Source organism: Chinchilla lanigera, unplaced genomic scaffold (genome assembly GCF_000276665.1).
Source record: "Chinchilla lanigera isolate Chin_1 unplaced genomic scaffold, ChiLan1.0 scaffold00047, whole genome shotgun sequence".
Lineage (NCBI taxonomy): Eukaryota > Metazoa > Chordata > Mammalia > Rodentia > Chinchillidae > Chinchilla > Chinchilla lanigera.
Genome location: NW_004955448.1, coordinates 1159350 through 1180882, shown reverse-complemented (window position 1 = coordinate 1180882; position 21533 = coordinate 1159350). Strand labels below are relative to the sequence as shown.

The window sequence follows — 21533 nt, the reverse complement described above, 5'->3', positions numbered from 1 at the left end:
CATGACAATCTCTATCCTTCCCATCAGGGCCCAGGACATATCCCTTCTCCACTCCCATTTTCTCCCTGGGTAAGGAGAAGAATAGAATTTATCTCCAACATTCTGAATTTTAAAGGATGTGACTGTTAATGGCTATATGTTAACTGAGTCAAGAAATGCCTAGCAGATTAGTAAAGCACAGGTCTGGGTGGGACTGTGGGGATGATTGCTACCTATTTCTCCCTTCAGTTCTTTCAGTGTTTGCTTCATATATTTGGGTGTTCTGAGAAATTACCACAATTTACTATAACACAAGAGACAGAATTACTGACAGAATCACTTATGAACCTGAGAACCTCTTCAAATTATGTTACCTGAACCATTCAAAGAGCACACACACCTATAAAAAGTTTGAGAGGTATTCATAATCTCTATGTAGGCTTACTGGAGAAAAGTTCTTCCTATATGAAACTAGGCCACAAAGCTTGGAAAAGATGGACAATTTTTCAAATACCCAAATCCCAACAACAAAAAATAATAGGATATACAAAGAAATAGGGAACTGTGACAAATTACAGGCACAAATTTCCAGGATGAACTTAGCTAATGAAATATATGGTTTGCCAGATGAATCCAAAATTATTACCACAGGAACACTCAATGAATTAAGAGAACACAGGTAGTCAACAAATTGAGAAAGTGATGCACTTTAAAAATGAGAATATAAAAAAAAGAAACTGAGAAGAACCAAATAAATTTTGGAACTCAATAATGCAATGAATAAATTGAAAAAATGTATGGAGGGATTTGAAAAGAAGAATCAGTGAGCTTGAAAGTGAGACTTTGAAAATTACTGACACAGAGGAACATAAAAAAGAATGAACAACAACTGAGAAACCTGAGGGGCTTTGGGGAGAATACCAAACAGAAAAACAGGGAATCTCAGAAGGAGAAACAAGAAAGGGGCAGAGAAACTTTCTGAATAAATACTGGTTGGAAAGTTTCCACATCTAAGGAAATAAATCAATTCAAGAACCTCAGAGAACTCCAAATTCAAGAATATCAGAGAACTCCCAACTAGTAGAAAGTCTAGAGACTGATACTAAAACACATCATAATTAACTGTCAAAAGTCATGGATTAAGGAGAAATTCTTGCAAACAAGAAAAGATAAGCAACTCATCACATACAAGGGAGCTCCTACTACATTATGAGCTGACTTCACAAGAAATCTTGCAGGGCTGAAGGGTGTGGTGTTATATATTTAAAGTAATGAAAGGAGAAATTGCTACCAATCAAAAATACTGTATTTGGCAAAACTATCTCTCAAAAACAAAAGAAAAACTGACTTCCCCAGATCAATAAAAGTGGAGGGAATTTATTACTATCAGTCCTGCCCTACAACAAAGGCTGACAGAAGTCTTACAAGTTGAATTGAAAAGATAATAAACAGGAGAACAAAGCTACAGACAAAATGAATGTCTTTGATAATGGTAAATATACAGACAAACATAGAATCTCATACCACTGTGATGTAGGTGAGTAAATCACTTATAAATCTGGTATAAAAATATTTAAAAGCCTGAAAAATAATGAATTTATGGTAATGGATACAATATAAAAGAAGATCATTTGCATCAATAACATAAGAAGCAGAGAGTGATGTAAAATAGAGTTTTTTTGTATGTGAATCAAGTAAATTTATCAACTTAACACACTGTTAGAACTTTAAAACATTTCATGTAATAATAAGGGTAATAGCAAGGAAAATAGAATATAAGTGAAAGGAAATGAGAAATGAATCAAAACATACCACTACAAAAATTAACCAACAAACCACAAATATATCAAGAAAAAATAGAGAAAAATTACAATACAGATGGAAAAATTTAACAAAAATAATAGTAAGCCCTTCCATATCCATAATAATTTTAAAGGTAAATGTATTGAATACAGTAACAAAAAGACAAATTGGTTGAAGAGACTAAAATAAAGACCCAAGTATACAGTATCTACAACTTTATATTTAAGGACACACATAATTGAAGAGTGCAATGGTCAAAAAGGACATTCCATGCAAAATCAGTCAATTAACCCATTCTCAGAACACCCAAATATATGAAGCAAACACTGAAAGAACTGAAGGGAGAAATAGGTAGCAACACATTTATAGTGGAATACTTCACACCTCACTTCCAAGAACTGAATAAGCATAAAGGTGCATGCCTGTAATCCCAGCACTCTAGAAGGCTGGGAAATGTATGGATATTAGGGAGATCTTGTCTCGAAAGAAAAAACAAAAAGAGGCAGAGGTGTAACTCCTTGCAAAGACCAGACTTCATCCTCATTACCAAAGGGGGGAAATACAATAGAACCACCACACAAATATTCCACCCAATTACAGCAAAATAAATACTTTTCTCAAGTACATATGGAATATTCTCTAAGACTGACCATATGTTAGGCAATACAAAACTCTAACAAATTTAAGGAGACTAAAATCATATAAGTATGTTCTCCAACCACAGTGAAATGAACCTATAAATCAATGGCAGAAGAAAACCAAGAAAATCCATTAATATGTGTAAACAACATTGTCTAAAACAACCAAGGGCTCAAACAGAAACTCAGAAGGGAATTTAGAAAACATCTCTAGCGATAAACATAGCAAAATATGAAACCCAGTGAAACCAATACTAATGGCAAAATAAACAGTAACATTAAAAACAACAATATTACAAAACAAAGGCAGACGGCAGAGAACTCAATGCAGCAAGTACAAAGTAAGCCCAGAACAGGCCAGCAGCCCCAGTGATAAACAGCAGATCGGCAGCCCTAAAAACAGGAGAACCCAATGAATACTGCAAGCTGTAAATCCAATATGGGGATTTCATCTAAAAGTTACTCTCCTGCACGCAGATGTATTATTTAGCATTCTTGGTGGACAAAATATCTGAAACCTGCAACTTAGAGGAGGAGAGGTTTAATTTGGCTCAAATTTTCAGAGCTTTAACCCATGGTCAGCTGGCAACAAAGCAGAAGCATCATGGTGCAAGGGCGTGGTCAGGGAAAGCGTCTCTCTTCCCAATAGCCAGGAAACAGCAGCGGGCAGGAAGCACCAGAGAGGAAGGGGCTAGAGAGCAGATACTGTCCTCAGGGTCACACCTCCCCTCGGACACACACATAGATTCGCTGTACTAATTTAGTAAGCATCTCTTAGTCCAGTCAGGTTGACAGTCATGACTAACGGTCACAGCACACTAGCTTTGGAGAACAACGCCACAGCACTGAGTGATATTACCAGGAGCCATCTTCAGAGGAGGCTTGTTGCTTGAGACAGAGTTACTCTAAGGATCAAAGCAACCACACGGCAGGGTTCCTGGTGAAACTCTCCCACAGTGGTTAGGTGAGACACAGCCACCTAATTGTGGAGAAAGAGAGAGAGTCGCAGAGAGGGAGAGGGAGAGGGGTAATTTCAGGCCTGAAAATTTGAAGCACGAAGGAGCTCAGGCTGTGACAAGGCCGGTCACATGTGATTTCTCTGAGGAGACTGAGTCTGAAAGTGCCAAGATCCAGCCCAGTGAATTGCAGGTTCTCACTACTGTCCCCTCCACCATGGAACCTAGTGACATGTTTGCTTTCCCCACTCAAGATGATTGGAGCTATGTCACTGCTTGAAGGTTTGCCAACACCCCAAGTGCAAGAACAGGGGCCCTCTGGAGCGAGTGGGTACCTAACCAGCCCATGCTGCCCAAAGGTAGTTGAGGACAACAGTGGCTCCCCTCGCACCCACGGAAACACAATAAAAAGCCTCTGGAACGAATGCAGCCCTGAGGCAGACAGATATCATTGGCCGTGCCCGGGGAGAAAGGCAGGGCTCTTCATTCCCATAGCAACAGAAAACAGAAAGGGCTGCAGGTGTGGCCCATTACCCTTGCCCTATACCTGGTGGATTCCAATATTATAAGCCCTGGAAGAAATGTTACCACTCCAAACATGTTGCTGTAGAGGAGTTTTTTAGACTCAGTTTTCTTTTCACTTTTTTCTTTCTTTTTCTTTATTTCTCTCTGTCTTCTCTTACTTTTGTCTAACTTTATTTAGAATTTTTGTTCTTTAATTGGGTGGTTAGCTGTCTTTTCTCCTTTATCTCATTTTATCTTTGCTTTCTGTTGCATCTTGTTTTCTCATCCATTTTCCCTATCCCTACCCCTTCCATGTATTATTACTGTGTTATTGCTCCTTAACTCTGTGTCATTATCGCTCCTTTCTTTTCTACTATTAGCAATGGTATAGTTGTTGCTTTCAGTTTTTACTATATTTCAATACCTGGTTTGTCTCTGTGTTGTTATTACTCTAGTTGTTTTCTCTGAGTAGAACTAGGGATCAAGCCCTAAAGAAGGCTGGACACTAAGAAGACCCCCATGTAAAAGTGGAAGAGATATCTATCCCACCTGATACACAAATTTCAACAACAAAAACAAAAAATATGAAAAGTCAAGGCAACATGGCTCCTTCAAAGATTCATAATTCATCACTAACTGAATGCAAAGATACCAAAATGGATAAAATGTCAAAGAATTCAAAAGGCTGATTTTTTACAAATGATGATTTCAAAGAGCATACAAATAAATAGCTAAATAAAGTAAGAAAGACAATGCAGGATATAAAGGAGTAATTCAAGAAAAAGATTCTGAAAAAGAACCAAACAGAAATTTTGGAAAGCTTCCCAAATAGAATGAATCAAGCATAAGACAATCCTGGGGCTTGAAGACATGGCTGATGAAATATCACACTCAGTAAGAGATTTTTAAAAATTTTCTTTTTCTTAATATACACTTGCAATACATGATTACATTCATCATAGCGGGATTTAAAAAGAAGTCCCAACTCTTTGCTGCAAGAAACACACTTTACCAGCAAAGACATCTATAACCTAAAAGTGAAAGGATGGAAAATGGCATTCCATGCAAATGCAATCCAAAAGCAAGCAGAAGTAGGTGTACTCATATTTACTAAACCAGACTTGAAGACAAAATTATTCAGAAGAGAAGGCTAATACATATCGGTAAGTGGAATGGTCCACTAAGAAAGTATAATAATTCTGAATATATATGTAGTATATACTGGTATATCCAATTTCATAAAACAGTACTTCACAGAAAAGGACACAGACTCCAACAGAGCAATAATGGGTATCTTCAGTATTTCATTTCCACCAAGAGATATTTTATCCAGACCAACACATACATACACACACCCAGCACCATCACCACCAAAAACAAAGAAACACACAGTTAAATATACCACAGATGAAGTGAGCTTAACAGACTCTATTGAACATTCTCTCCAACAACTACAGAATATATATTTTTGCAGCAGCTCATGGACCATTCACTAAAATAGATCATATTTAGGCCATAAAGAAAGTCTTAACAAATACAAAAAAACTGAATTAATTCTTGTATTTTGGTGCAATGGAACTAGAAATGAATGGCAAGAGAAATGACAAACTACACAAACACATGGAATTAAACAGTTTGCTTTTCAATGATCTGTAGGTCACTGAAGAGATGAATGGAAACATTTAAAAATTCCAAGAATCAAATGAAAATGGAAATAAAACATACCAGAATCTCTAAAACACAGCAAAGGCAGTTCCAAGAAGGAAGTTTAGAACTATAAGTACCTACATCAAAAAGTCACAGAGATCTCAAATAAATAATCTAGTCACATCTCAAGGTTTTACAAAAACAGGAAAGCAACCAAAAGAAGTACTAGAGATCACAGTTGAAATTAATGAAATAGACACTAAAAGAACAAGGGATCAATAAAGAGTTAGTTCTTTGAAAACATGAACAAGTTTGATGGTCTCTTAGCCAAACTAACCAAAAGAACATAAGATTCAAAACAATATGTTTAGAAGTAATTATTATGGCTTGTATATAGATGTCCTCACAAAACCTCATGTGCTCATCAGTAGGGCTTTTCAGAGTTGGTTGGTTCTAGAGTGTGTGATACTGGGATTAATTTGGTGGGGTTAAGAGTGTGTAATTACTAAATTAGTCCAATGATTGGTTAAGCATAATTCTTTCTGGGTGTGGCTAATGGGAAGGCCCACCCTGGATGTGGGTAGCACCACCCAAAAGGTGGGTAGCCTGGAAGAGATACATGGAAGAGGTTTCTGCCTTGTTGCTGCTGCTGCTGCTTCTGCTTCTTCCCTGCTTTGCTGTATTCTGCCTTCTCTGCTTTGTCATGGACTGTTTCTACTCTGCGATGCCCCTCTGCCATGCCACCCACCCTGCCTTGGAGCCAGCTAACTATGGACTGAAACCTCTACAAACTGTGAGCTGAAATAAACCTTTCCTCCTTTAACTTTGAGTGTTGGGTATTTTGTCTTAGCAACAAGAAAAATAACCAAGACAGTAATAAAGCAGATATTACAACAGACACCACTGAAATACAGAGGATCATCAAGGGCTATTTTCAAAACCTATATTCCAAAAAATTAGAGAATTCATACATAAATTTTAAGACACACATACTGCATGCCAAAGTTGAAGCAGGAGGATATAAAGACAATAAGAAGTGAGACTGAAGCAGTAATAAAAAGTCTTCCAACCAAGAAAAGCCAGGAACAGATGGATTCAGTGCTGAATTTTACCAGACCTTTAAAGAACATCAATAATTTTCAGACTATTCCATGAAATAGCAAAAATGCTTCCAAACTCATATTTTGAGGCCAATGTCACCCTGATACTAAAAGCAACAAGGACATAACAAAACAAAAACTATAGACCTATATCCTTGAGAAACATAGATGCAAAAAATCCTTAATAAAATACTTGCAAACCAAATTCAACAATACATTAAAAAAATTATACATTATGATCAAGTTGGTTTCATTACAGGGTTGTAAGATGGTTCAATCTGTGTAAACCACAGAATGTAATGCATCACACAAACAGAATATAGGACAAAAATCATATGACCATCTGAATCAACACAAAGAAGCCTTTGAAAAAATTCAACACCCTTTCATGATAAAAGACCCAAAGCAACTAGGTATTGAAGAACTATACTTTGACGCAATAAAAACTATAAACAACAAAATCATAACTAACATCATACTGAACAGGGAAAAATAGAAATTCATTAAATCCATGAAAAAAAAAATGTCCAACATCTTTAACTATCGGGGAAATGCAAATCAAAACTACATTGAGATTCCACTTCACCCCAGTGGGAATGACTATCATCAAGAATACAAATAGCAATAAATAGCAGGAAGGATATGGAGGAGGAAGAGAAGTGGGAAAAGGGAACAAGGGTTAGGCATGAGGAGGAAGGGTGGGGGAAATAAGAATGAAGATATGTCCTGTACAGGAACCTAACAACCCTAATTAGTGTAAATAGTATAAGCCATAACATGAGCTAAGATAAATAGCATCAACAGGAATGAAAAATGGGACAGGGGAACTGGAGGAGTGGGCAGGGAAGGGAAGTAAAAAAAAGAAAAATATGCTGGAATAGGTACATGTAACTATTCCCCAAGACACCTGTAAACTGCATTAAATGCCATCATGTACAAATAAAATTAAAATTTAAAAAAAAGAAATGCAGAATTTTAGATCTTATAATGGATCTACTGAATTAGAATCTTTGTTTTAACAAGAACTCTGGGTGATTTATGTATACATTAAAGTTTGAGAATAATGCTATAAATTACTATGTTTTAAGTTTTAAGTACTGCTATAAATTATTGTCTTTAAATCTGGCAGAATTCTAAAATAGACTGCAAAAGGATTTTTTTTTTAAAAATTTTCCAGTTGGATAACTACTGTTCTTGGAAAGAGAAAAGACTAAAATAAGTTGATTGGACTGTTTTATCTCTATAACTGATAAAGGTTAAAAAAATTTTTTTTTTAAATTTTGAGTCTCTTAGTAGAACATGGCTTAAATTTTACTTTGCTATAGAATGTCATAAACATTCTTTAAAAATGTGTCTATTATCTGCCAGCCATGGTTCTAGAGAGGGAAAGGGAGAGGGGGAGAGGGACGGGGAGGGAAAGGAGAATATCCAAAGTTCTTCAGTGAAAAGAAAATTATGAAAGTTAAAAATTTGGATCTACATGAAGAAAACAACTCTGGAGAAAAAACAAATTAAGATTTTAAAAACATTTCTTCTTAACTGATCTGCATTAAAAATAATATTTCAAAATAATAATAACAGGAATATACTCAATTATGTATATGTCTATATATGCTTATGTACAAGTGAAATAAATGATAACAATGATATAAAAGACAGGAGGTAAGAATTAGGAATATTTCGTTATTATCAGAAACTTGTCATACCCATGAATCAATACAATGTTATTTGAAAGTAGACTTGGATTAGTTACAAATATATAGTACAAACTCAGGTAAACACTAAAAAGATAAAAGGGAAAAAAAAAACCCTCTGAAATATAAATGACATGAAAACAGACTCACAAAATGCTGAATTAAAACACAAAAAGGCAGAAAAAGAGTGGAGGACAAAAATAAGGACGGGGTATCAAGTATAAAATAGTAACAAATATAATAGATATCATTAATACAACTATATCAATATTCTTTTCAAATGCCAATGCTCTATCAACACATTAAATGACAAACTATCAAAGTGGATCAAAATATAAGAACAATTTGTTGTCTAAAGACATACATAGATTAAAAGTAAAGGGATCAAAATATACCATGCTAACATTAACCCCCCTGAAAGTAACTATGATACTTATGATAATTTCACACAGAGTAGATTTTGTTGTTGTTGTTTGGTTTGGTTTGACTTGGGTTTTTTGTTGTTGTTGTTTTTTACACAGCAGATTTTGAATCAAAGAAAATCATCAGAGATAAAAAGAGGCATTACATAATGATGAAGGGGTCAATTCTCCAAGAAGATATAAAAATCCTCAATGTATATGCACCTAATAACAAAGTGCCAACATATACAAGGTAAAATGATAGAACTGAAAGGAGAAATAGACAATTCCATCATTATAATTGGAAATTTCAGTGTCCCTCTATCTGAAACAGATAGATTCAGGAAGCATAAAATCACTGAGGACCAACATGAACTGAAGAGCATCATCAGTCAAATGAATATAACTGCTATATACTCTCCTTCATCAAACTAGAAGTAGAACATACATTCTTCTCAAACTCATATGTAATTATCAACATTTTGGGGCATAAAATCACTTTAACAAACTTAAAAGAACAGAAATTATACAATGTCAACTCCCATTCCACAATGCAATTAAACTAGAAATAGTGAAGGACAGCAGCAAAATCCTAGAACACTTAAGAGATATAAAAATACACTTCTATAACAATATGTAATACAACAATCATTGTTAATTTCCTATCACCTTGTCTGAAATTCTGTATTGCTTTTATTGTTTTTGTGTTGTTTTGTTTATGTCTGTGTGTATGTTAATATGTTCATTCTTTTATTTAAAATAAAAAATACACTTCTAAAAAACATTCTACACTCCTGAATAACAAATGGACAAATTGGTCAAAGAGAAATCTTGAGAAATTCTTAAATCTTTTGAGCTGTGTGAAAATGAAAATACAACATATCAAAATTTGTTAAATACAATGAAAGCAGGCCTTTGAGGGAAATTTATAACACTGGAAAAATATATATATATATGAATGATATGATATGATATGATTTAAAATCACCAAGCATGGTGCCACATGCCTATAATCCCAGAACTCTGAGAGGCTTAGGCTGGAGGATGACAAGCTCAAGCCCAGGATGGGCAACTTAGTGACTTAGAGAGATCCCACCTCAAAATAATAACAAGGGCTGGGGATGTAGCTGAACAGTAGAACACTGCTGGTTAGGAAGGGAGGGAGATCGGTCTAAGGTCAATAATCTAATTTTCACTTAAGAAAAAAAGAATGAAAATTAAATCTAAAATAAGTAAAAAAAAAGAAAATGAAAATTAGAACAGAAGATGCAAATGTACACAGGTATAAAGACAATCAACAAGCCCAAAAGCTGATTCTTTAAAGTATCAATCAATAAATAAGCCTTTTGCCAGATTAAGAAAGAGAAGACACAAATTACTAATATCAAATAAAAGAGGGACCATGATTACTGATCCTATGAACACTGAAAGGATAATAGAGGAATATAGTGGTACCTTGGTTTATGAATGCTTTTGTTTGTGAACAATTTTGCTTGCAAACAAAAGCATTTGTCAAAATTTTGGGCTTCTTTGAAAACTCTATATCTGGTAACAAACACAACCACAGGTACCCTTCCCACACAAATATAAACATGGCCATTTTTTCCAAAATCATGGAACAAATTAAGTTCATGAACTGAAGTACCCTGGTACTGTGAACAACTTCAATCTCACAAGTCTGAGAACACAGATTAAATAGATCAATCCTAAAAAGAAATAATTTTCCAAATGTTGTAGAAGGAATATATTGTCTGAATAGAGCCATATCTATTAAAGAATTTGAATGAATAATTAATAACCTTGCAAAACAGAAACATCAGCTCCAGATAGAGTCTTAAGAAAGAATGACTGTCTACAATCTCTTCCAGAAAATAAGAGGAAAGGGAATACTTCCATAATTCATTTATCAGGCCAGTATTATCCTAATCTGACAAAAAGGCAAAGATATTATAAGAAAAGAAAAATATTAATACTCCTGTATTAATTATTTCACATTACTGATACAAAATACCTGAGACGCATAACTTAAAAGTAAGAGAGGTTTATTTCAGCTCACAGTTTCAGGGGGTTCCATCCATGGTTGGCTGGCTCCAAGGTAGAAATGGCATGGTAGAAGGGCACAGTGCCAGAATGCTGCTTATTCCATGGCAGTTAGGAAGCAGACAGCAAAGGAAGGAGCTGGGGACAACAGGACACCCTTCCAGGTCAAACCCCCAATGACCTACATTCTCCAATCAGGCCCAAACTCTACATAGCGTATCAGCTATGAACTGATCTACAAATAAGTATAGTGCCCCTAAGATCCAATCACCTTCCACAAGTCCTACTTGTGAACACAAGAGGCCTTTGGAGGATGTTCTCAATCTAAGCTGTAACATTCCACTCCTGGGGCATAAAGAGACTCATGCACATCTCTCTATGCAAAATTATTCAATCTCTAAGAGTTTCCAAAGTCTTAATTTCAGCATTTGCTGAAAAGTCCAAGTCCAAAGTCTCCTCTGAAACTCAGGATAAAATCTTAGCCTTGAGCCCCTAAGAAAATCAAAAAGAAAGGTAAATACTTCCAACATACACTGGCACAGGATAAACATTACCATTTCAAAAGGGAGGAAGATGGGGTCCAAAGAAATCAGACCAAAGTAAGACCAAAATCTAGCAGGGCAAACATTACATCCTGTAGCTCCCTCTCTAGTATCTGGAGTAGGCTGTAGTGAGAGGTAAGCTGTTAAGGGCTTGGCAAGACTTGGCCCATGGCCTTGCTGGTTATAGCCCAAATGGCCTGTCTCTCTCCTGGTTTGGCTCCCCTTGCTGCCTATGACTTTCCTCAGTAGATATTCTATGTTCCTGGCATCTCCAACTTCTTGAGGGCTTCACTACATTTTCAACTTTATTCCCAGAGTTTCACAGATCATCCTCTCTTGTGTATCATGCCTGGCCTCCCAGGATTTCCTTTGATGTCTGGGTGCAATCCTCTATGACCCCATACCTCTTGCATGCCTATAAACTCTGCATCCATGGATGACATTAAGGTCTGCCACCAGTTTGACAGTAACCAGGGTCCCTTGAACTATGGCTGCAACAGCCTCTTGAGTTCCTTGGATGGCTAAGCATGGTGAAGTGAATCCCGAGGAACTAATTCCTCAGTCAGCTCTTCTATGGTAGGGGGTCCAGGGACTCTCTTCTCAAATACAAGGTTTATAGCTATGATAGGTGAGGTCTTGCTGATTCCTGAGATGTCTTCAACCCATTTTTCCTATTGTCATAATGCAAAGTACTTGGCTTCCTTTTATTGCAAATCTTTTCATCAGCCATGTGATGCGTCTCTATACCCCAACTTTGTATGTGCTTCCTTTCTGGTGAGACCACAAACATTTTAAATTATTCAGTTCTGTTCTTTCTCCTGATTTTTAGTATAGATTTGGCTAAAAGCTGCCAGCAGTACCATCCCACAGCCTGAACACTGGGCTACCTTGAAATTTCTTTCACCAAATTAATTAGTCCTTTGCCCTTAATCTCAGTCTCCTGCAAAGTCTCAGGACATGGGCAAAATGTAAAAACAAACTTTTCGTCAGAGTGTAACACATACTGCCCCTGGCCCAGTTTCCAACAGAGAGTTCAATCTCATGAGTCTGGCCTTTATTGTTCACATTCCATCTGCACTCTGGTCTTTTGAGTCTTTTGAGCTCTGCTCAGTATGCACATTAGGCACTGCTTACATTCTAGGGCTTCTCTAGTCTGAATCTCCAAAAGTCTTTCAAGAAAAATACCCTCATGACCCAGTTCCAAAGGCTTCTGAAACACATGATCAGGTATAGTCACAGCAATGATTCCACTCCTGGTAACAATGTTCTGTATTTTCATTTCACACAGCTGAGACAGAATACCTCACACTTGCAACTTAAAGAAGGAGTGGTTTATTTTTGTTCAGATTTCAATGGATTCAGTCCATGCTTGCAAAATTGCTTGTCAAGATCATCAACAGTCTCTAATAGTCAATTCTCAGGTCTCATTTCATTCATTTTTTGGGACCACTGATGCAGGTTTTCACTCTTTATTCCTTGATACATTTTTATTGCTTAGCTTATTGCTTAGTGTGGTAAACCACAGTCCTCGAGATTTTCTAAGTAGTTATTCCTGCTCAGTTTCCACTGCTGCTATTTGATTTCTGTTCTTCTACTTAATATTGAAATACCCCAAGGTATCTTTGGTATTTTTCTATCTATATTCATGCCTTTGGTGATCTTACCCAGGCTCATAATTTAAATACATCTTTATGCCAATACTTATTTCCCTCAGGCTCACTTATAATGTCTAGTACACATACAAAACTCCAAGGTTCAAAACCAATCTCCTATTATCCCCCAACTTTCTCTACCACATATTAACCATTATTTTTGGTTAAGGACCTTTCTGAAGGAGAAGCTCCATCCTTCCTATTGCTCAGATGAAAAAATACGGAATCATTCTTATTTCCTCTTCACCTATCTGGTCCATCAATAAATTCAGTGTACTACATCCTCCAGATATAGGTAGAATTTCAAGATTTCTTCACCTCCCACAATGCTACTATTCTGACCCAAGTCAGATTTATATCACATTTGGATTACTGAGATAACTTCCTATCTGGTCTCTTGGTCTCTTGGCTTGTGTCTTTAACCCCTACACCCTATTCTAAATATAGCAGCAGAAAGATACCTTTAGTGCTTAATTTAGATGCCATCCTCCTGTTCAAAATCCTATAATATTGACTCATCTTACTTAAAGGAAAAGCCAACTTTGCTTATACTTTTTTAACTCAGTGCAAACTCAACATCATTTAAATTTTTTTCTGTGTTTAAAAGACACAAAAATAAACACACAAAATGAAGAGCTAAGCCAGGAATGGTGGCACATGCCTATAACACCAGCACTTGGAGGCTGAGGAAAGAGGATTGCCATGTGTTTCAAGGCCAGCTGGGGCTACATGGTAAGTTCAAGTCCAACCTAGACTGCATAGCAAGACCCAGGGATGGATGGAGGGAGGGAGGGAGGGAGGACGGGAGGAAGGACAGAAGGAAGGAAAACAAACTGATTCCTAAAGTTCATCTGCATCTGAGTTCTGATCTGTGAGTCAATTTTAACAAGTCACACTATAAAATGATAGCATAGTATATTTCATGCCTCTATTTGTTTCATATAATGTCCTTTCTCCCCTCTCTACACTCTTTCTCTGCTGAATTTAAAAACAACAAAAAAAATTTTATTGGTATAAGAAATTATAAGCCAGGTGTGGTGGATTACCATTAGTTTGAGGAGTATCATGACAAGTATGAGGCAAGCCTGGGCCACACAGTGAGTTCAAGGCCAACCTGAACTACATAGCAAGACTCTGACTCAAAACAAGAAAAAAAAAAAAAAAGAAAGAAATTACAAAGACTGGGAAGTACTACCCGAAAGGATTTAACAAGCATGTGCCTATATTAAAAACTCATTAAACATGGAGAAAGGAATTTATGTTGGCTATAGTGCTAGATCCACACCCCTCTATATCTATATCTATACTGGCTATGTGACACTAAAGTTCTAAGACTCTCCAGTTCTCTGTTTCCTGTAACAATACTATCCATTTCATAGAAGTATAAAAATTAAATGCGATGACACCTATAACATATAGACCCTTAGTAGCTACCTATGATTTCAGTTAATACAACAATATGTAATGGTACATGGTGGGAGACAGAATAGGAGGAAGGTCAGCAGGAGCAGACCACTCTTGTACAGAAAAGAATTTCATTCACTTACATTATTTTAAAACTTTTATTACAGTGATAATAAAAAGCTTTTTGGTTATTTGCATTACCGTTTTTAAATTTGCGGCAGACTATGCACCCTTTTCCTGCCTTCACCAAGGCACTATGGCAAAAGACCATTTCCCATAAACGTTCATTCATATTAACTGTTTTATGAGCCATAGTGTATGACATGAACTCAGAGGACAGTATGAGTATGATCATAATGTATTATGAAATAAACTATGATTATTTGGAAAACAAAAATATTTACTTACCTTTCTTGAATTTATGTACAGGTAGTTTCTTAAGTTGATCTTTACCAAGTCGATTTCTTCTAGCTCTATGTCTATCCTGGACAAATTTTGTGATCTGAAATAAAAGCGAAAAAATGTATCAGACAGTAAACATGCAAATAAAAAATAGCTATTAACAAGTATCTTAAGTTTCCAGATAGCTGCTCTAAACACTTTAAATCCTAATCACAACTAGGTTATTAAAGCATTAAATTAAAAGTGATTAGGTAACACATATTATCCTTTGAATATTTAGTTTATTCACCTTGATTACTTTTCACTTATTGATAGAAGACTTATAAATTTCATATAACTGCTTGTAAAATAAAAATAATAGATTACAGTTACCAAGATTCCAATGGGCCAAAAAGAACAAGAAGTTGAGATTTCTTTAAGTTACAAACTAATAAAATTTTCAAACACATCCAATATTTATTATACTTTCAATTCTAGCAGCATAACAGACAGAGCTAAGACAGAATACTTCTACTATCAATGTTCATAAATGTCAAATAAAACATACAAAACACTTTGAAGTATAAATTGCCAAGCTTGAGAGAATGAAAGGGAAAACAAATACCAAAAACACCATTCATAAAAGAAAAAATTAACAAAGTTGACTACATCACAGTTAGAACTACCTCACACTCTGAGAGGCGGCAGCAGGAGGGTTGCAGGTTCAAGTTACCTTGAGAAACTCAGTGAGCAGAAAGAACTTGCCTCAAAAAGGAGGGGTAGGGGAGGATACAGCTTAGTATGGATGTCCTGGCTTCAAACCCCAGGACATGTTAAAAAAAAAAAAAAAAAAAAAGGTAAGAATGTCTATCCTTAAAAGATACTGCTAGGAAAAATATATGAAAATAAAAAATAAAAGTATGAATACCTTTTTTTAAAAAAAGACAAACCATAGATTAACTGCCACATTATATAGCTGATAAAGGAATTTGTATCCAGAATAAAGAATGCTCAAAAGTCAATTTAAAAAAGCAATCCTATTGAAAGAAATAGATAACTTTACCACAGAAGACATACAAATGGCAAGTAAGCACATAAAGAGATGCTCAACATCATTAGTCAAGAGGAAAGTACAAATTTCGGAATCATACTTACATACTACTTCGTACCTACCAGAATAACGACATCTAAAAGACTGACTATATCAAACATTGACATGGAAATGGAGAAACTGGAACTTTCATGCACTACTAAGCAAGACTGTAAAATGGTACAACCACTTTGAAAATCACTTTGGCAATTTACTACAAATTTAAAACACATCATTTGACACAACCATCCCACTCCTAGATATCCAGCTGAACAAAAGTACTGTACATGTGCACACAACTTGCACATAAATGTCTACATCGCCTGTATTTGTAATAGCTAAAACCTAGAGACAACACAAATGTCCCTCAAAAGGTTAACGGACAGACTATGGTATAATCATACAATGGAACACAATTAGGGAATAAAAGGAACTAATAATATGTCAATGATTTATATTAATTTTCAATTCTGCTAACAAGTCAGACACAAAAGAGTGCATACTTCATGGTTCTGTTTATACAAAGGTATAGAAAATGCAAGGTAATCTACAGTGAACAAAGTCAGATCTGTAAGTAAGGATGGGGGGAAAAGGGACATGAAAGAGAAATTGAAAAAACAAAAGGAGAAGGATTAGTAAGGAATATTAGGAAGCACTGGAGGTGATGGACATTTAATTATGTTTACTATGGTGGAAACAGTTTCACTGGTATGTGTGTATATACATATACATGTCAAAACATATTGTAAAATATAAGTACAATGTATTATATTATTATATGGCAATCATACCTCAATAAATTTTTTAGTAACCACTAAAGAATAGCAAAAAACATAAGCATTCAAATAAATAGAAGAAAAAGTAAAAGTTAATACAAATTTCATAGAAGAAAAAAAATCAGTAAAATGCAAACAATATAAATTAACCCCAAGCCAGGTGTGGTGGCCCTCACCTATAATCTCAGCACTCAGGAGGCTGAGGCAGGAGGATCGCTGTGAATTCGAAGCCAGCCTTGGCTACGAAGTGAGTTCAAGGCCAGCCTGAACTACATAGTGAGACCCTGTCTCAAAACAAAACAAAACAACCCAATATATGTTACCACAATTAATATAAGTTGATTAAGTTCACCAGTGTTTTTTTTTCAAAAGAGTGTATCATATTGTAAAAGGAAAAAATCCAAGTTTATGCTATCTAAAAAGATTAAAACTTACATATTAATGTCAAAAGTGAAAAATAGAGATGAATAAAGATATAACATAAACATATTAACACAAGAAAATCTAATGTATCATGTAAAATAGAATTTAAAGCAAAAATTATTAGAAGACAGCTGTGACACTGATTAAAAAAAAAAAAAGAGACTGGAAGAATCAATATTGTTAAAATGCCCGTACTACCTAAAGCAACTTACAGATTGAGTGCAGTCTCTATCAAAATATCAATGGCATTCTTCACAGAACTAGAAAAAACAATTCTAAGACTTGAATGGAACCATAAAAACCCCTAAGTAGTCCATGCCACTTTGAGCAAAAATAACAAAGCAGGACTCATTATTTGACTTCAAAAATGGTAAAATGACCTGAGCTCAGTGCTCAAACAAAGAGGGTGTAGCACTGGCAGGTTTGAGGTGATTCAGGCTCCCGCCAGGATGATAGAGGCTGTTTGCAATGACTCCCTGGGGAAGAAAGTCTGTGCTAAGTGCAAATGAAATCCACGATAAGATGAACCTGGACCTTTACTACCAATAGAGCAGAACTCCTCCCCCTTGCCCTGCCCTCCTCCCCCACCCTCCCCTCTCACACTGGTATGGATACTTGTTTTTAAAAATTCACATTAATAAAAACTTAGATGCTGAGAAAAAAATGATACAAAGCTGCTTACAATTAAAATAGCATGGTGTTTGGCATAAAATTATGCATTAGACCATCTGAACAGAATAGAGAACTCAGAAGTAAACCTAGGCATCTACAATCAACTGCTTTTCAACAGTGTGCTAAGAACATACACAATGGCAAAAGAGCAGTGTTTTCAACACAGGGAGTTGGAGAAATTGGGTAACTACACGCAGACAAACGAAGCTAGGCCCTATCTTTCACCAGTTACAAAGACCAACTCAAAATGGATTAAAAACTTAAATGTAAGACCTGAAACTATGAAGCTACTTGAAGAAAATACAGGTATAACTCTTCAGAAAACTGTAATGCGTAAGAATTTTTTGTATAAGACCACAAATGCACTGGAAGCAAAAGCAAAAACAGACAAATGCAAGTATATCAAGCTAAAAAGCTTTTGCATAGCAAAGAAAACAATCAACAGAATGCAGAGACAACCTGAGCGTGGTGCCCACTCCTGAAGTCCCAGCACTTGGGAGGCTGAGGCAGGACTGCTGTGAGCTCAAGACCAGTCTGGCCTACATAGCAAGTTCAAGGCCAGGCTGAACTACAGAGCAAGACCTTGTCTCAAAAAGGACCAAAAAAAAAAAAAAAATGAATGCAGAGACAATCTAGGGAATACAAGAAAATATTTACAATGTATACATCTGACAAGGAACTCCAAAAGCCCTTCAGAAAAAAACAAATAAAAAAAGATTTTTAAAACAGGCAGTAAGTCTAAATAGCTGCTTTTCAAGATAAACATATGGTCAATAAGTATATGAAAAGCGCTCAACATCACCAATCATTAGGAATGCAGATCTAAACCACACTGAGGTATCTATCACCTTACCCCAGTCAGAAGGGCCAGCATCATAAAGTCTAAAGATAACATACACTGTGAAAATGTGAAGAGAGGGGAACCCTTGTACACTGTTGGCAGGAATGTAAGTTAGTACAGCCATAGTGGAAAACAGCAGGAAAGTTCTTCAAAATATTAAAAATTAAAATACTATATGATCTTCAGGTCCCCACTACTGAGTATATACCCAAAGGAAATAAAATCAGTATACTGAAGAGAAATCTGCACTCCCATGTTTATTGCAGCGCTATTTAAATGGTCAAGAAACTGAAACAATCTAAGTATCCACGAACTGATGAATGGATAAAGAAAATGTATATATACCCAATGGAATACGATTTAGTCACAAAAAAGAATGAAATCAGGCATTTGTGAGATGATTGGAAGCAGAGATGATTATGTTAAGTGAAATAAGCACAGAAAAACAAGTACTGTGTAATCCCACCCGTATGTGGAATCCAAAAGAGTTGGTCCCATGTACATTGCGAGCAGAGTAGTGGTTGCCCACTGATCAAGGACAGAGGGGTGGGTGATGGTGAGGGTGGGGTAGTCTGGTCAGTGGGTACTAAGTTACAGTCACACAAGTGCAGGCTCTGTGGTACTACTGCAGAGTGTGGTGACCAGAGATAGCACTTATGTGCAATATATTTCAAAAGGCTAGAGAGAAAAGAATTTTGAAAGTTTTCACATGAAGAATGAATAAATATTTCAGACTATACATGTTTAACCTGGCTTAAACATTAATGAATATATGTATCAAATGTTACAATCTGTAAACCTCATTAATATTTACAGATTTTATGTTTTTATGTATTAGTTAAAAATAAGTTTTTAAAAGTGAGATGTACTGTCAATATAAACTACACACAAGACTGCAAAGACTTAGTATTCAAAGAATGTAAAACAAATGTGAAGTGAATGTTAAAATACGTTTTAGATTTATTGCCTTAAATAGACAAAGTACTGAAGTTAATCTCACCTGTTTCTTTTTACCTTTTAAAATTTGGCTATCAGAAAACTCAAAATAATCATAAAATGTGGCTCACAGTATTGTTTTATTGCTTAGCACTGTTTCAGAAAATATGACAACGCAAGGGAAGTACAGACAGTTGTGATGAAGGCTGCACAATTCTGTACCACCTTATGCGGTGTCACCCATTCAGGCTGGGGAGGCCGTGGGAATGTCTGCACGTGCCTTCGTTCTTGGCTGCTCAGCTGCTCACCTCGCCCATCCAGCCACTCTTGTGGCTCAGTCACTGTACGTACGCAGCAGTCCTTCGCCCCCTAGCCAGCCCATTTTCGCAGCAGCCCTCCCCAGCTCAGTCTCCTGCCAGCCCTTGTGGCAGTCTACATTGATACCAAAATCCACAACAGTGTCTACATGTTGACTTTGGTTACCTTAGGTAACCAAATTTACCACTGTGGTTAACTCTGATTACGGGACATCGAAAGCTGTGCCTATGCTGGAGTCATGCTGATGCACTGTCTCCTAATTACTGCCCCTCCCCAGCCTCACCTATAACCATGGCCATCCTGGCTTTTCATGTTCCCTTACACCTTAGCATGCCTCTCCACCTAGATTCTAAACAATATAGGAAATAAGACCATGATCTGGCAGATGGAGGAAGGTGAAGTAATGAACCAATAGAGAAAGAAACAGAACTTATTATGGATTCATAGAATTAAGCAGTCTTAACCACTCAGATACAAATAAAGACGATGTTAGGGTAGAATAAGCCTTCTCTACTTCCTGCTTCCGAACTGCAGAACCAATCCTGATGGAGGTGAATGAACACCCAGACCCTACTGAAAGTGTAGTCTGACTCTATTTTTCCCGTGTACCTCATAGATAAGACACTTCTTCTCCCCTAAAACAAATGGGTGCAAAAGCAGAGAAATGCTATGAGTCACAGTCACTGAGTCCCCACTTCCCATGGATGGAAACATCGAGAACCAAAGAAACAACAATAAAATGTCTCATAAAAATTTAAATCTAGGGCCGGGGACTTAGCGCAATGGCACAGCACCTGCTTGGCAAACATGAGGTCAAGTTCAATCCCTGGTACAAAAAAAAAAAAAAATATATATATATATATATATACACACACACACGTCTAATGAGAATAAAAATATTCCTTATCAAAAGCAGAGTTACTGCTAAAGTGTTAATGAAAAATTTATAATATCATTGCAGATATTAAAAAGAAAAGTTAAAAGATAATAAAAATTCAGCCACTTAAACTAGAAAAAGAAAAAGCAATATAACCATTCTAAAAGTAGAACAAAGAAAATACTGTGCACACCTGTAATCCCAGCACTTGGGAGACTGAGGCAAGAGGACCACTGTGTTTGAGACCAGCCTGGGGTACATAAGCACGTTCAAGGAAAGCCTGTACTACATAGAAAGACCCAGTCTCCAAAAAGAAGAATTTCTGAATGTGTGTGTGTGTGTGTGCATGTGTGTGTGTGGTGTGTGTGTGTCCCCTTCCAGGAGATACAGCTTAATTCCTGCCCCTCCCTACTTATAGTAGGCTATACTTAGAGATTCACTTTCAAAGAAATAGAGCAAGAAAAGGGAAAACTATTAACTTTATAATGGAGAAACTTTGTAAACACCACCTTAAACAATGAGGGAATGTTAACAATAATGGTGTTAATGGGGATCACGTTGCTCATAACACATGATAAGAAGGGCACATTACCACTGTGAGATCCTTTTGAAAAGCCTAACTCAGTCTAATCATGAGAAGAAAAAAAAAAGACACTGTACAAGATACCTAGCAAATTATCCTCAAGACCATCAAGTTCATGAAAAACCAGGATAGACTGAAAAATTGCCACAGATGAGAGGAGACATGATAAATACAATGTGGTCCCCCTGGATTAGATACTGGAACAAAAGTAGTTTATTAATGAAAAAATAGTATTCAATATGAAATTCAAACAAACGGTAAGGTTCACTATATAAT

The 21533-nt window shown here is 36.2% G+C and overlaps 1 protein-coding gene across 2 annotated transcripts in view; it reads right to left on the bottom strand.

Annotated features, from left to right (window-relative positions):
• Positions 1-21533, bottom strand: part of Rnf13 (ring finger protein 13) — a 141937-nt gene that overhangs the window by 14730 nt on the left and 105674 nt on the right. For both annotated transcript variants that reach the window (XM_013518631.1, XM_005393005.2), the window contains exon 8: positions 14769-14862. In XM_013518631.1, the coding sequence (XP_013374085.1) occupies positions 14769-14862 (94 nt within the window). The remainder of the gene's footprint in view (positions 1-14768; positions 14863-21533) is intronic.